Source organism: Anopheles ziemanni, chromosome 2, assembly GCF_943734765.1.
Source record: "Anopheles ziemanni chromosome 2, idAnoZiCoDA_A2_x.2, whole genome shotgun sequence".
NCBI lineage: Eukaryota > Metazoa > Arthropoda > Insecta > Diptera > Culicidae > Anopheles > Anopheles ziemanni.
The window spans coordinates 9,374,654-9,391,083 of record NC_080705.1 but is presented as its reverse complement, the minus strand read 5'-3'; the positions used below and the strand labels follow the sequence as shown (position 1 = coordinate 9,391,083).

Sequence of the window (16,430 nt, the reverse complement as noted above, 5' to 3'; positions counted from 1 at the left end):
GAAAGTGTGAAAAACGCACAGAAAAATGTTCTTTCGTATCCTTCGGCCAGACGAACTTTATACAGATTGAGATTGAGTGTCCAATGGAGTAGGTCATGGAAAAACGATGTTTACCCTTGACAGGTAAACAAACAGTTTCACTTAAGGCACTTTCAAACTGGTTAGCAAAGTAGTACACCATCCCACTAAATCGACGTTATCAATGGTTGACCTGTAAAACCTTTTCAATGTGTTTTTAATTCGTGTGTCCAACAACAACCCCATTTTACCAGCAAGTTTTGCATACGGTTCAAACTTTTGTGATGTTTTGTTTGTTTGTTTGATTTTTGATTGCATACTTATCACCTTCCATTTGGTGCTCACAGCTTCACAATTGCTTTAATTTAAGATTCCGGTAAACTGCTAATACGCACTGTGTCTCATCGCACTTGGACGCATCCTTCGAACACCGTATGCGATACAATTACTATCCGCGAAGCATGAAAACAACAAATGCTTTTAATAAAGTGTACAATTTTCTGAAAATAGTGTACTCACAGCCTTTTTCAATTTTTTTATATTTATAACACTTTGTTTGTTACTTGACCCTTATTCAAATTTAATTTCTCTTCCATTTTATGGAGTTTTTAGTTGTCGAACAATGTTGTCCGAGGTACGATCTAGTTGAACGTTAAATAAGTTCAATTTCTTAATGCGTAAGAACTGTAATCTCTACAGTGTTTCAATTATTTTTGTTATAATTTTTGTTTTCTCTGTCTATTTTTTATTTCGTACTTCGTACAAATTACGTAACAAACCATCCTTGTCCGAAATACCTTTCAACCAAACCGGACCATGATCGGGTTCAGATTACATCTTCCATTTCGAAACATGCATAACCGATTCTTGAACAAACAAAAACATTTATTTGTGGGTTTCAAAACATTTGTTGAGTTTACTTTCGTCTTCCTTTCCCTTTCGTTGCTCTTCTTCGTGCCAATAACCTAACGAAAAGAAACATATGTTGCTATCTTACCTATCGAACCGGATTGCAATTGACGTCACTCATGCCATTGGCGGACTTGGTTGTTTGACATAACCCACTTTTGAACTAATAAAATTTAAATGAATCAAATAAAAATCTCCACATAGAAAAACGTCCCTACAGACATGCCCAGGTGGAAGTATAAAATGGTCCGTGGATCGTACAATCTCTGCCAGTCCACTTCTAGAGATCATTCAATCCACAACAGTCTCGCAAACCGTCAAGATGAAGCAGTCCACTGTGTGCCTTCTCCTTGTCGTCCTCCTGTGCTCGTCCGCCGTCGCCGATGCCTTGGTTTATGTTTACGTAAGTATGCGGAAGTAGGAAATTGCCTAAATTCCAGACACTAACCGTTTGGCCTTTCCTCAATATATTTAGGCGTCGACGTGTACCAGATGCAAAAGCTTCGGTGCTTCGTACTGCGGCTACGGTACGCCACGCAAGGGAGTTTCCTGCGACGGGCAGGTAGGATGGTAGATTGGTAAAAGCCACGTCGAAGGCACGCCTAATTATTATTTGCTATTTTAGACTAAAATTGGAAGCTGCGATGACTGCAAACGATACGGCGGGCGCTGCGAGGTAACTGGAATAACGGAATGTTATGTGTGATTCTGGCTCAACAAGAGTTAAATATATTGAAACCATTGTTTTTCAAAAGGTATTGCTAATGTTTTGTTTAGTGTTGGCAAGGAAGTGCTTAATCTAATGAAAGAAATGTGCAGTTCAGATGATTCTCTACAGGGAACACTCAGAACTTGATTCTTGATGTTTTTATTTAACAGTTGAAGAATGCATCGAAAGTTCCTGTCATTGACTTACATTCAAATGTAACCACGTGTCATTAACCATCCGAAGATGATATCTTTATGTTATACTAAAAAAAAAATTTCCTGCTCGGTTAGTGATTTATTTTGTTGCTTAATTTGAACATTTTAACAGTAATAATTCCTATGTCCTTCCCTTGTTCTATGTTTTGTTTTCTTCTCTGTTGTTTTCTTTTGTTTTTGATTCCTTTTCGACACTTTTACGGATACATACTGGCGCCACCTGCAGGAAAACGGTCCAAACCATCCGGTTCCAATCTGACGATGAAACATTTCCCAACCGTGGAAAAATGGAAAAGGAAAATCGTTGCCGCCCGGTCGGTTCCGATGTGCGCAGGTTCCGAAAACCTCCCTTATCATCAGGTTATTAACTTGTTGATCAAGTTGCCATGGTGCTCTGGGCGCCTTTTCGCACGGAGGTCGTAAACTTGCTGGTTGTTTTTCTCCCCTACCCTCCCCACAAGTTGTCCCTTATGTCCCACGTGCCTTCCGGTGATGGGAAGCGCATGCTTTCTCACTCGCTCCGTAAGGAACCGTCGTGCGGCCCACGCAATATGCTCTCCCGGTGGACGATGGCATCCGATCCGACGACGTCGTTCGATGGTAAATTGCGTTGCAAGCGTTCAACCGCTTTCGCTCTCACGACACGGATCGTGTCCCCACAGACACGCAGACAACCCATCCCACCGGTCCGTAGGGGGCGGAACATCGATTCTCATCGAAAGCTCCACCGAAAAACCGGATGTTCCGTTCGCAGACTCTCGCGCTCATGTGCGTTCGCTCTCGGTTCAAGCCACGCCGGTGCCGCTCCTGAAGCCCGAGACAGGATAGGACAGCAGACGGTATGGATCCTTGCTCCGCACGGATGGCAACACATCCGAGCGGCCCGAGTTCAGTCGAGTGCTGGTCGTTCCGGGCGTCGGAAAGGCAGACCCGATTCGGTCTGCGTTGGTTCCGGCACCGTGTGGTACAGATCTTCTTCTCATCCCGTGGTGCGTAGTTGTCTGCGGCGGTACAGCCACGGCGGGGCCTTCAGCAGGTTCTTGCTGCGCACGGTCGCGCACACGGGACACACACAGCCAGTGCCGTGCACGAACTAGGGCGAAAGATAAAAGAAGTTTTTCCCAATCTGTCGCGCGAGTTTTCCCAGTGAGTTTTTCGTTTCCCTGTGCTTGTTTTTTTCTTTCCTTTACCGATCTTTACGTTCACACATATCCTTCCCACGCAGCCTTTCGGTATTGTTTAGGGATTTCTTTCTTCCGTTGGTTTTTCTCCCCTCCTCGAGCCTACACCGTCCCCTTGCTGGTTCCACTGACCTCGTGATACAGTTTTTCCACCCCTTGGGCTGGCGGTAAAAGAGCCCCAAAACGGCATTCCCAGTGCGTGAACCTGTAGGGGTGTACCTGGCCAAGGCCAGTCCAGCCAATACTCGGGCGCGTCGTTGTTCACCTATGCGAAGGTTGTGTAACACTATATGTATACCACCGCAACCGTTTCTAAACGGTCTCTAGTGTCCAGTCCCCTTCGGAGGTGCACTTACCCAACGTTTCGTGTGCGTGTGTGTGTGTGGATGGCTTGTTGGTTGGTTTGCGTCGGTGTTTACACGAAAGTTTCGTCCCTGTGATGCTGGATGCTGCGTCGCTCGCAACGGGTGTAGTTCATTAGCGGAAGCTCCAAAATGCGAACCCAAAGAGGATTATCTGGCAGATAGTGATGAAGTGCTTGGATTTCGAACGGGCACGAAGAGCCAGACGCAGACCCGTGGCGCTGTGGAAAGTGTCATCCGATGTCAGGTAAGCCTAGCCTTTGTCTAGCCTAGCAACAACAGTGGAATTAGTTTATGGTAAAATGCTTCGCTCGTACGCTGCCGACGTGCGCCGTAAAAAGGACGAGAGATTTATCTAGAAAATCAGCACAAGATGCTTTGCATGTCGTAGAGTTTAATGTTGGGTAAAGATTAAAATTTGGTGTAATTAAATAATATGTTCAGTTTGGACGTCTTAAATCACCGGACGCAAATGGTGTAATCTCTTGGGAAGGATATAGTACTGGATAGGACATCCGGTGGGCTTTGTAAATTGGATTGATAATCAGAATTTATTTGCTTCAGGGGGAAAATTAAATCCTGCATGATTTAGATAATTTTGTTACCGTTTAAAAATGCTTCATCTGTTAAAGGACTTTCTCTATCATATCTTGTATCTTCTTGATCTCATTCGGTCTATTCGGTATGATTGTTGGTTATAAGCTTTAAAATATTCAGCTCCCCAATACTCATAAAACCAAACACCATTCAAATGCATTCCAATGCTTTTAGGGATTCTCTTTTTCATTCGTATCGGAAAATCCTGCTTTTTAAAGCTTAACAATATTTGCCTAGCTCATCTTTCGACGGCAAACAATGCTCTCGCCAGAATTTTCCTCGGAAAATCACACCGACCGAATGATGCCGATCGGTGATAAATGAGCCCCTACATATATACTCTCGACAGTTTTGAAAACACACACTCGAAAACTACGGCGTCTGTCGTTCGGGCGAAATTCTATTAGCTCCACGCGCCCTCCCCTATTACCTCCCACCCGCGGACACCCCTTGGCTCAAGACGGTTGATCCACACGCGGTTTGAGTGTTTTCCTCGGCACCATTATCGGCACCCGGCGGAGCGGTGGGGGGCGGCGGTGTGGTGTGTCCCCTTGGGGGCCTTCGTTTTCATCGTCCCCGAGACCTTTAGTGTCATCATCGTTCCCACAAGGACAACTTGGCAACGGGTGGGGGGAAGGGGATGGGTGTGGGTGAACTTTTCGACTTCGTTTGCGGGACGAGGAGACGCGGGTGCCCGCGGGGTTCAGAAGTTCAGACAACAAATGATGAGCCTTGTCACAGCAATCTGAATTCCGAGGGTTTTTCCTTGGGTTTTCCCCCTGGAGTCACACGGACGTATGATTGATATATGTCGCATCACTTGAGGTAGACGATAGACAAGAGGCTCGAAGGAAGAAAGAAAATAAACAGACAAATCTACCAAAGAAGTCAACTCGAATGTAGAAATTGGTCCCGGGAGAGTCCAAAAGCCCAGAAAGTGCGAAAAGGGCCACGCAGAACCAACTGTCTCATTTAGAATTCAGTAAAAGCTAACAAATTCCTTGGCGAACATAAAGTTGACAGAACGCTTTCCGTCCCCGGTGTCGGTGAACCTTTCCGCTTTCGGTTATGACGAAAACCTATAATATTATGCTTTTGATGAGGTATCTCTTCGTCGGCCGAGTGGGGAACATTTATTTCGGATTTGCAAAGTAAACACTCAGCCATTTCGTTTTTCCGAAATGCCTTACACCCGATTTTTCTCCCCTCGAAAAATCACTGCAACGAAACCACTAATACAATCACGCTCCATTAGCACTTTTCCATTAGCGACTTCCGTGTCCGGATGCGGAAAAACGTCCTCTTCTCGAAGGGTGTTATTTTGTTTACGAAAGTCTGCGAAATTGTTTATCCTACATCCCGCCAAGGATAAGCTTTTCCTTGAGGGGTGGAAAGGTCGAGACATTGGATCGGGCGCACGGATGCGAACCAGATTGTGGCTGTGCTACTAATCGAGCCAATTTTCGGGAAGCCCTCAACGCAAGAGATTTCGGTGGAGGAAGTATTGACAAACAAACACACACTGTTTCGAGAACTAACTAAGCAATCAATCTAAGTATCATAAACATCACTCGCAAAGGATAAAAATGGATTGGACTGAAACACACAACTTTGTTTGGGGAAAAGTAAATAAACAGACATAAGTTGGTATGATCGGAAGTTCTCCGCAAAACCGTTTCCCCCAAGACGACACAACTTTCGCACATCGTTCAATACATAAGGGTTAAAAATGGAACAAATTATCGACCGTCGAGATGTGTCTAGAAACACGAACACAAATCACCTAAGAAACGTTAATTGATTTTCGCGTGAAGTAACAGGCTTTTCCTAGACGTTCAAAGACCCGACCGGATCGAGCGGGCAACAGGTTTTGGCTCCGTCGGATTCAACAGCTTCGTGCCATTTAGCTCGCGCTTCAGGGTGCCCCATCTGCCATCTGGGACAGGCTAGCTTGTTCTAAAAGCTGTTGGCCGGCTGCCAACTGACCGCCGGAAGGAAAGGACGGTCTGTTCTGGGCTTCACTTTGTAGCATTTGTAGAATCGTTGGTAGGGATTCTCAGCGGTTGAGTCTATAATTAATATCATAGACGAGGCGTCGTGAGCATTTGTTGAAAATTTTCAAATAACTTCCTCGTAACGATCGGCTACAAACAAATCTATGCGGAATATTTCAAAATATTCAATGCAAAGCTCATCTCAACTCTCTCATCAAGCAAAAAGAGCAATGATTTGCAAACAACACAACGAAAAAATAGTAAAACACATTTCCTTTTGCTGAGCAGAAATTAATTTTATGTCGAAACCATGGTTAACGATCCTGCATACCGTAAACAATACCATCACTCGACATTCTTGCGGTTGAACAACAGAAACAACCTCGGCATCCCACCCGAACCAATAACTATGCAAAATATGTCCACCAAATCATAAACATGTTGTACCGGTCCTCCATCGCTCGAAGCGGTAAGGGCAGACATTGTTTTGGATTGAAATGAATTACATTAAATTTAATTTCATCGACCAAATCCAATCATCGCAAGGACTCTTTAATTTGTAGTCGGTGCATTTTCCTGCCGGAAGCGCATTTCAAAATCAGTTTTCAGGCCGGATGAAAGATCTAGACCGACGATGAAAATTATGTTTCCTCGCACAGAAGCGATGATTGTTGATAAATGCTATAAATTCAATTAGTTGGATAACATTTCGGTGATGGTATGCACTGTGCATGCCGGTTCGATTAGTTTCTAAATATTTGTGAGAATATTTTGCTAAATTGTGTTGACTTCCAATGACAGTCAAATTATGTGTAGGATTGCATTATTCAATGAAATACAGATGTGCCTTAATTAACTCTATCCTGGATACCAAAGATTTATTTTCTTCAGACATATGTTGAAGTGATAAATCAATTTAAACAAGTTGTGGAAAACTAATTAAAGAAAACTCCTTTCTTGTTCTTAATTATATCTTATTTGAAACATCATAAATCATTTACGATATCAAAATTGTATTTATTCAATAAAGTTTCTCTTGAATACATTTTCTCAATTTTGTAAAGATTTTTTTTTCCAACGTTTCAAATCAGCAAATTTTGTACTTATTTTTGACAAAGAATAAAACATAAAAGTTCTATAAAACATAGAGTTTCAATGCCTTTCGCAAACTTCAACGTACAAAAGGTGTTCGTTGAAAAACGGCGTTGAAAAACGCTCAGCTGAATTTCAGAGCATAACCACCAGATCACGTTATATAATGCCACACCGAAAGGATCCGCCCATTATACAATTTGTACTCGTTAAATATTTAAGGCAGAAGCAACAGCAGTGCCAAGGTTGAGAAAATTCAGACAAACCTTCCCAGGGCCCTGGACCTAGAGTATGGTTCTATTTCCTCGAGGAAAATCACTGAACGGGGATGGAGCAATTACGGGTGAGAAAACCTACCACCCTCCTCCTTTTCCCCATAATTACTCACACGGCCGGTCCACATCCCGACGTTCAGTTGAGCAATTTGCGCCCGTGTTCCGATTTGTAAGCATTTTTATCGCTACCGGCCCGCAATCGGTGTAACTTGTTTTTCCGACTTACTTGTCCTTTAGGATTCGATTTCAGTAACGTTACACGAATTACTAATCATGTTAAAAACGAAATGCGCCACGCAGGAGCACAAGAAAACATAAAAGTAAGTTGAGCAGTTCGCTCAAAACACATAAAAAAGTCTCGGTTATCGTTCACCCAAGGATACCTCGATACCCGACCTCGAACATTCTTCCTGGCTGCAACAGATTTTGTGGGACGATCCGGAGGAAGAGGAGCGATAAAAACAGGGACACGAGCGTAAAAGAAAGGAGAACGGTTGAAATGCCGCTGGCAAAAGGCCAAGGACTACCGGTAAAGGATATCGATGAATGGACGGGGCGAGGGAAAAGTTAAAGCAAGCGGGACCGAGACAATGGAGCGGGAGCGGAAGGACAAGGATATTCCGGCCCGGCTGCGGCCTCGCAAAAATAAAAGGTCGGCCCCTGGTGCCGGCTTGCTTGGATCACTCGGTTTTCCATTAACGTGTGAGTGCTTAACAAGTTTGTCGAAACGAAAGAATACGGGATGTTCGGCTCAAGGCGAACGCTTAGCCGGAAGGAGTCGGAAACGGTTAAATGACGCTCAAAGACGTGCTGAGAACGATTATGTAACGTTTTCGTTGACTTATGCTGTTTGACGTGTTGTTTAATGTAAGTATTACCTTTTCTTTCACTCTCTCTTTCGCTTTTTGCCTTTTTCCCTTGTTATCGTTGTTACATACAACTTCTTCTTAATGCTCCATTTCCGCAAACAAAACTTCCGTATGATTGAAACGTTTTTCATCCCCGGTGGCTTTTCTGACGTCTGCCGGACTTCCATCGCACGAGCGCCGAACCGTGGCCACGTGGAAATAAGAAAACCGCTATCACACTACACGCTTTTCCTCCCCTCCCCCACACCTTCAGCCCTTGTTGCCACCCTCCCGATGCCCTCATTTTCCTTCGAGGACACATTTTCCAACCAACCAGCTAAAGGCAGCCAATGTGCGCGCGCGAGCTATTGTCTCAATTTACTCTTGACGTAACGAGGTCCAAGTGGTGGGCGTCCGTGGAGGACTGGGGGGGGGGGGGGGGGGAAGGAGTGGAGATACGCTGAAAGGATTCCAATCGGGGACGATATCGTCGGCATCTCGTTCGCCTTTCCGTTGAGGGGGCGGATATGGCGGAAAATCGAAAACCGGGTTCTGTTTCATTTTGTTCCTTCTTTTCTTTCCCTCCTGGGGGTTTACTGGTTGGTGTTAGTTGTGGTGTGGTTCCGGAGCGATTCCACGGAAAAGTCTCTTCGAGCGCCTACTGTGTGTGTTCGGCTGCTTGTTAAGCACTTGCTTAGTTTCATTTTAGCGCAAGTGTCACATCTTCAGGGCGCGATCCGAGCAGTAGGCGAGGGCTGGATAGCTGGGGTTTTGGATTTCACCGCATTTCTGGGGGTGGTTGGGAGTAGGATGGAATTTTCCCTCGGCCACGGCGAAGTACATAGAGCCACCACCGTTCGAAGGAACACTCGCTTTCTTGCGCTTTTCCACAATTTTCTATCCATTTTTAATGTTCGATTAAATTAACCTGATAGCAAATGTCCTTGCTCGAGCCTTACCGCATCGGTTCCTTCGACTACACGAGGTTCGCTGGTAGTAATGTCGTTGTTAATAGCAATCAATGCTCACGTGCGTGGTGTGGGTGACTTGGTTGACTAGGTTTCCGTGGCATGTCAACAGATGGGAATGCAACCCGCACCGTCACATCGGTTTATCGACTAATCATGTAGGTTGCAATCACTCGGTCGGAATATCATGGAGAAGGTGGCAAACATGGTATTTTCGCGTGTGTTCTATCGCAAAAACGTAGAGCACCATCTAGGATTAAGAATAGAAGTACGGGAAACATGGAGAAATTGTTATTTAGGTCACAGATGCATACGGATACATGCAATCGATATTTTATTTGAGTTATTTTGTTGTGACTCTGGTGTACCTGAGGTTTAAGAATGGAAATATTAGTTTATTTATGAATTTGTGAAAGAAATATAAATAAGCTTTACGTAGCTGACATTTCCTAAAAATACTCGTCAAATATCATTGTAAACCTAAAAGTTGAAGTTAAAAGATGCAGACTTAAATATTTCTCATTTTACACGAGTTCAGTTTTTTATTAATCTCCAAAAATAGATGAAATTTTTCTGTTCCTTTTATCTTGAACTTTGGTTCACGAGACTGCTGAAAATGGCAAAACCTCTGATTGAGTAGAAAACTGCGTCGGTGTTTTGCTTTCTTCTTTATAATTGGCATTGGAAAAAAGCAGCCATTAATGATGCAATAATTTTAACCATCTTCAAGGAATCCTCACTCCATATCCTCGCCATTCCATCCAACGCAACCATCGGTTGCCGACCTATACCCGGATTCAACTCGAAAGTCATTCACTTAACCGTTGGCTTCCAGCAATATGGTTTCCGCCGTTCGGTCCATCTCCGGCTGTAAAACTCCTTCCGCGAAATTTCCCAACGGTGCACATTCATTACATCAATGAAACGCTCCTTTCATTAAACCCAATTAATCCCTGCCCCGTCCACGCAATTGGTTTCGTTCGGCCCGGTCGCTTCGAACGAACGGAGTGATGAATGAAGACCGTTTGCCGGCGGAATGTTGTTTGTTTGCCGACTCCACGAGGCAGTTGTGGGAAGTTATGTGACTAGCTTTAGCTGTACGGTTGCCCACGAATGACCTCACACTTTTTCGCGAAAGCAAATGTGGTTGCCTCGTCGGAAAAGCTTCCCGGCGTTGTGATTCCTTTCGGTGAATTTGTCTCAATAAAAAGAAACCATTTGGCTGAATGCATTCTGTGTATTGGAATCGATGATGGAAGATATATACAGCCAATCACATACCAGGAAAAAGTCATTTCATCAGCAACCTTCGTCGCTTCGTCGAATAAAAATGCACCACGCAAAACTGGATATATTTTTTGTTACGTCTTTTTTCGTTTTTGTTTAATTTCGGCTCACCGCATCACTTAAGATATTTTCGGTTGTAGATTTAATTGGAAAAATAAATTTGGTTTATGAAAATTTTTCAACATACATTTTTTTAATAAAATATTGTTACGTAAATATGCTTACATTTCCAATTTTTACAAGTTTTTACATGCAACAGTCAAGGACGTTTATGTCAATCACAGCATCATTCTTTCCAATGATGTGGATTACATAGTGACATACAATAATATACAATATGCCTCTTTAAAGCAAACCAGAAATCTACCTGTCCAACCAATATAGAGAAAAGAAAACATTTCACTCATGTTGCGAATTTAACAACGACCACTTTTTTCCACCACAATGCTATCGGCCCAGCTGGGCCTGAGATTATAAGTCACATCTTAAAATGACTGACCATTAGAGATTGCGCTCGCCTTGAGCGCCGAATGTATGTTTAGGCTCTTGACATTGCGAATCGCAGCTGAATACTTAGTAACGTTTTCATTACTCTCCATTTCTTACAGGGCGTGTGCCTTAAGGGCGGCAGCAGCGTGAACCGTTCCTCGTTCGTCCGAGACCTGTTCGTGGCAGCGGAAAATAAAACGATTTACAAAATAAAAGTAAAGAAGCAAATCCTCCCGGTGGCATAAGGCGTGTCAAGAAAACACAGTGGGATATTTTTCCGCCAACGTTCTTGGCCGGATTACTTGGAGTAAACCCGACCGTCACCAAACCGGAGAAAACAAACCCACCAGTGTGAAATCTTCGAACCCCCCCGGACAACGCTGGGTTTGTGGTGAATAGTTTGTGCGCCGCTAAGTTTCCTCCGTATCCTTCGGAGTAAGAGTGTGTGATATAAGGATGTAGTACTTGGTGCGACATTTTCACCAGCATGGGCTGTGGTCGAAAGCAAATTTGTACATACAATTATTTTCCTTCTTTAGTTTGTGTGAGTGTGTGGGTTTTGTGTGAGTGTGGTGTTTTCCTTATACCTAAACCGAAGGACCGTGTAGTTCTTTCCGTGTTCCGACGGTTCGTGGGCGTGTAGGTCGTGTGCGCTTAAATTCGGTACAAATGAAAGTACGGCAGAAACATAAACTGTTCATGGTCCTTGTGGTAGGAGAAGTTTAGTAGAAGTTGGTGGGTTAACCGGTGGCATCATATCCTTGTTTTTTTTTACTAGCACGATGAGCGGCAGAGTTTTTCGGCCGGCTACAGCGCAGACAACTTAAGAGGAGCGTAAGTGAGTGAGGAGTGAGAGTGAAGTGGAGTGTAGGTCTGTGTGGGTGTGTGGGTGTGTGTGTGAGTGAGAGAGAGAGTGAGGGCGAAGCAGAGTGAAGGAGTGTTGAAGAAAACGAAAGCCGAGAGAAGCCTGCCCTTCCCGAAACGGTATGCTTCCGCATCCGCTACTAGACAGCCCGTGGACATGAGTGTAAGTAGCAACGAAATTGGTAACAAGAAAAAACCATTTAAACACCTTTAAAGGTAAATTGAATCGGGCAAAAGATGTGGAAAAGTCAACACAACAAAAATCAAGCAAATCGACGTCAGATGCGTAAAGGCGACACTTGTAAGAAAAAAGTGCTTGCACCATTAGAGTCCCAACACTCCTTAGGAAAAGTGCTGTTGAATTAGCCTGGGTCGTAGCACCCGAGTAAATGATAAAAGTTAAGGCGACTTTGATGAAAAGTTTCCTTTACCTTCCAAGAGGCAAGGCGAACGAAAAGTTGAATGATGCTTCCAGTGATGTACCGTTGTGGCACACATCTCTTTCTGGTGTAATTTTCAGGTTTTCACTAGTTTTTTTTCAGAACCGACATAATTTAAAATTTCTCAATTGTTCTGTTTCCTTGTTTCATTTTTGAAAAAAAAAACTATACAAATGTAGCCCCATGGAAAGTCCAACGTTTGATGTTTACTTACTTCTTTTAGTGATTCAAATCATATAAATAAAATTCGATTCGATTAATTTTACACAGACGTCTAAAGCAACAGTTTAACTTAAAACGATGTTTATTCAATAGTAAGATGACTCAATTGCGTATAACATCTGGTTCCCACAGTTTTATCGTGTTTTGCCACAGTTTTGCCTTTCGTTTTAAAGAGATAATTAAACCTTTACACTAATCTAATATCATTCAATTGTTAACATCGATTAAAGAAATCGATAAATTACTTCATTTTTCAATAAAATTCAATGTGACATATAACTGATTTTATTATACAAAAAATAAAAGAACCTTTTTCAAAAATGTTGAACCCCAATTCAGTACATCACTGCACGAAGCCATTGTTATCGGTACATTTCCCTTCGCCATTTGATTCTACGGTAGTCAATTTCCAATTGCTCGAATTTCCGCCTTTCCACGCGAACATCATTGGGGGTGGAAAGCGAGGCAGTTGGCAAATTTTTCTAATAAATTATATTTCGCATTTTATTCTGCGGGGTGGTTTGTAGCTGAATTTTGAGTTTTCCGACCATCCTCCGCCCGTTTTTTTAATGCAAGCAAAGTGCGAAGGCCCATTATGAAATGTCTTTTGCAGGGTTGTTTTCTACTCCAACTTTTATGTCTTCTTAAACGCGCGTTTCTGCCGGGATTGGGAACGATGATTCAAGCGAAGCAGAAAAATGAAGGAACAGTGGGAGTGTAACGAATATTTTCATGCTTCACCATCGCCCGTTAAATTGTGTTTCCGCTATGCAGTGTAGCACGTGCGAGAGAATTACGTACTTTGGTTTCATCGTTGCATCGGCTCATTTCGATGAATTATTATCGATGCTGGCGTTGGCCCACATTCAGAACATGGGTTTCTTTTTTCGAAAATGAGACTCCAACTTGGTGTGGAAAATGATTTGTGATCGCTCTTTAGTATGATATTTATTTATTTTGCCCGATTTTGCTTACTGTTTCAATCACCACGATCACGTTGGAGAAAGTTACATCGTTACTTCGCAGAGCGGAATGAGAAGTAATGAAAACAGGGATTTAACATACAAGATTTTTTTCTTAAAAGGTCTACACGTGACCAGGAAGTTTATGAATATTAAAAGAAAAACAAAACCCTGGTTGACACGAGATAAAAACCGAAAAGTCTGACCGTACACAAACACGACCGACCTTTTGAAAATTCGGTCTCGTACACTTACAGAAGCTTCTTAAATGCCAAATGACGACGCAGTGGGGCGGAAGTACTGGGAAATTAGTTTTTTTCTTGGCCATTTTTTCCGGTTGCTACCGACCGAAAAAACGACTTCCTTTTCCTCTACCCCCTCCCACCCTGCAAGCACGAAACGCGCTGGCCGCTGGTGTTGCGCCTAATCCGATTATGTCCCGTTCCGTCGCAGTGGGCTTGGTCGGCAAACAGGAAGCACCCAGCAGCGTGACTTCCATCGGGGACCGCAGCCAATGTGGCTGCCTGTGGAATGCATAATTTATGCCGAAAAAATGTTCCTACTTATGCGTTGGGCAAATAATAATGGCACCGAAAAGCCCGCGCCATGTGCGGTACTCCACAAAGTGGCTTTCGGTGTAAAGATGTGTTTCTGGTTCGGTGTGCGTGTCGTACCTCCCTCCCTTTTGTTACCCACGGCCAGCCATTGAAATAAATCGTAAACCATCAAAGTATGGTTACGAAAGCTCTGCACTATAAAATTATGCAAGCTTTATGTCTCCGTCCGGCGCGAGGGAAGGATGAATGACGTTGATGCTTTGTTACGACGCCTCTCGACGGTTCTGCTGGTAATGTTTTGCATAAATTTTTCAATTTGTTCAGTATGAATGGTTTCCCTTTAGTGTGGATGAGCTTGAATGGGACATATTTTAAAGTTCAAAATAATGTTGATGAATTTTGATCCCTTCAAAGCACCTGCTTTCGAACGTGACAGCCATTTGAAGTCTTACGATTAACGTCTTGTAACGAAATGTCAAACATGTTGTACCAGTACTATAGTCAAAGCGGAAACTCGTACCTGCTTCCTTTGGTTTCCCATTTAATCATGCTCAATTATTCCATGCATGCATGGTATTTTATTACGTTCCACAAAATGGCGTCGTTCCTTTCACCGCTTGGAAAGTGAGAGACGGCAAACCGAACGCGCGCCGCACTGAAAGAGCACAAAAAATGCGCTTCCGGGCCTTAAGCGGGCAAACAGAATCAAACAAGGACTCAACGGAAGCAACAAAAAAAGAGACCAACAGCATCCTGTCCCATGTAAACAAAATTATCGGGATTACAAATTCCGCCAACAAATGCACACACCGCCAAAGGGCGACGCGGGAAATACGACGGGAATGTTAAGGCCGCCTATTGAATTTTGCTTGCAGAAAAAAGCAAGTCCCACGAACATACACACACGTACATCGCATACATGCCGGGGGTAGGGAGAGATTTTCCGAGGAAACGAATCCTTGTAGTGAAACGGCAAAACAAAACCCGTGAAAATAAACCCGCCAGCGCTCCCGCGGCAGATGCACAATGGAAAAGTGATTTTCAGTGTTCCGCTGTCGGTTCGCTTCAACCGAAACATCCTTTTCCGACAAGCGACTCGCTGCCAGGGTTGGATGTTTACTTCAGCTTCAAGCTCACGTTGGGTGAAAAATTTACTGTCTATTGAACATAATTTCAATGGAGATTTGAAGCGCGTGATTACAGCATTCCGATGCTCAACTTAATTCCACCACATTGTCGCACTGTTGCTCGCGTTGCTTTCCTTTTCCACACTCACACACACATACATACACAAACCCGGGTACCCGGGGCCTCATAAAAATCACACTTTAAGGTAGCTTGATATAAATTACAAATAGGTTAAAGAAATTACATCGCTTCCCGGAATCTTAAAGTGGTGTGAATTTTTGGCTCGACTTTTATTTGGAGTCACCGAGATCCATTAAGAAATTTAGGACCTTCGCTAGATAATGTTATCAAATTAGGCCACGAGAGGGCGTCCGGGCTTCCGAGGAACCTACGATAAGATCCATATCGGTCGTTTTGGGGCCTTTTCCGGAGAAGGAAACTCAAGCCGTGTTTTTATTTTGTTTATTTGTCGAAAAGATTTTGCTGCGGTCAGGATGGGGATAACTGAAGCATCCCGCATTTTATTATATTTCGTTCATTTATTTCATCACACCTTCGCCTTCCTCTTACCGCGCCAGAATTCTTCATTTCATTTTCTTCCCCAACCATTCGTTCACCTTTCGACGAGGAAAAAAATACAGGTTAACAATAATCTCCACTTCAGTCTCCAAGGCTCTCAGGAAGGGACTCGTACACGTGTTTTGTGTGTGTGTATGCACACGCCCACGCCTGACGGTTCTTAGTTTCGGTGAAAATCTTTTCACATAAATCACCCGCCGGGAGTTGAGATTAGTTTGCAGTGGAAGGAAGAAAAAGGAAGCAAGTTGAAATTGAAAGAAAATCCACGCTTGAGCAGGTTGTCTGTTTGTGCGAAATTGCGACGACGACGCTACAAAATAAAGCGCTGACTGCGGCAAGCCGGTTGTGTTCTGTCATGCCACACAAGAAAAACCCCACATTCTAACATTCGGCATCCTTAAAAGCTCCCCGGGAGTCGTACCTGTAACGCCAGTTCCCTCACCTTGGCGTCACATAAAAATGCGTTTCCAGCTCGACGGTACGGTGCCAGCATATGAATACATTGGCCAGACATAGAACTTCCGGCGCACGGCGATTGTGTTCCCGATTGAAATTCAAATGGGACCCAGAGCGAAAAGTCAAACCCGCTTTGCGATGGGAAAAGGAAAACAGCTATGGAAATCGCTATGGGCGAAAAAAGGGTACTGAAGCGTAGAATCTGTAACGCTTCAATCCGCGTGAAATTGAATAAAAGGATGTGAGCTTACCCCTGGTATCCTACCCTGCTCGGGGTT

General features: G+C 43.6%; 1 protein-coding gene across 1 annotated transcript; it reads left to right on the top strand.

Annotated features, from left to right (window-relative positions):
• Nucleotides 1-1,249: 1,249 nt before the first annotated feature.
• On the top strand, nucleotides 1,250-1,633 carry LOC131281751 (uncharacterized). The gene is made up of 3 exons (XM_058311099.1): nucleotides 1,250-1,330; nucleotides 1,403-1,489; nucleotides 1,553-1,633. Exons 1-3 carry the CDS (start codon nucleotides 1,250-1,252, stop codon nucleotides 1,631-1,633), a joined length of 249 nt encoding a protein of 82 aa, XP_058167082.1.
• The last annotated feature ends 14,797 nt before the right edge of the window (nucleotides 1,634-16,430 follow it).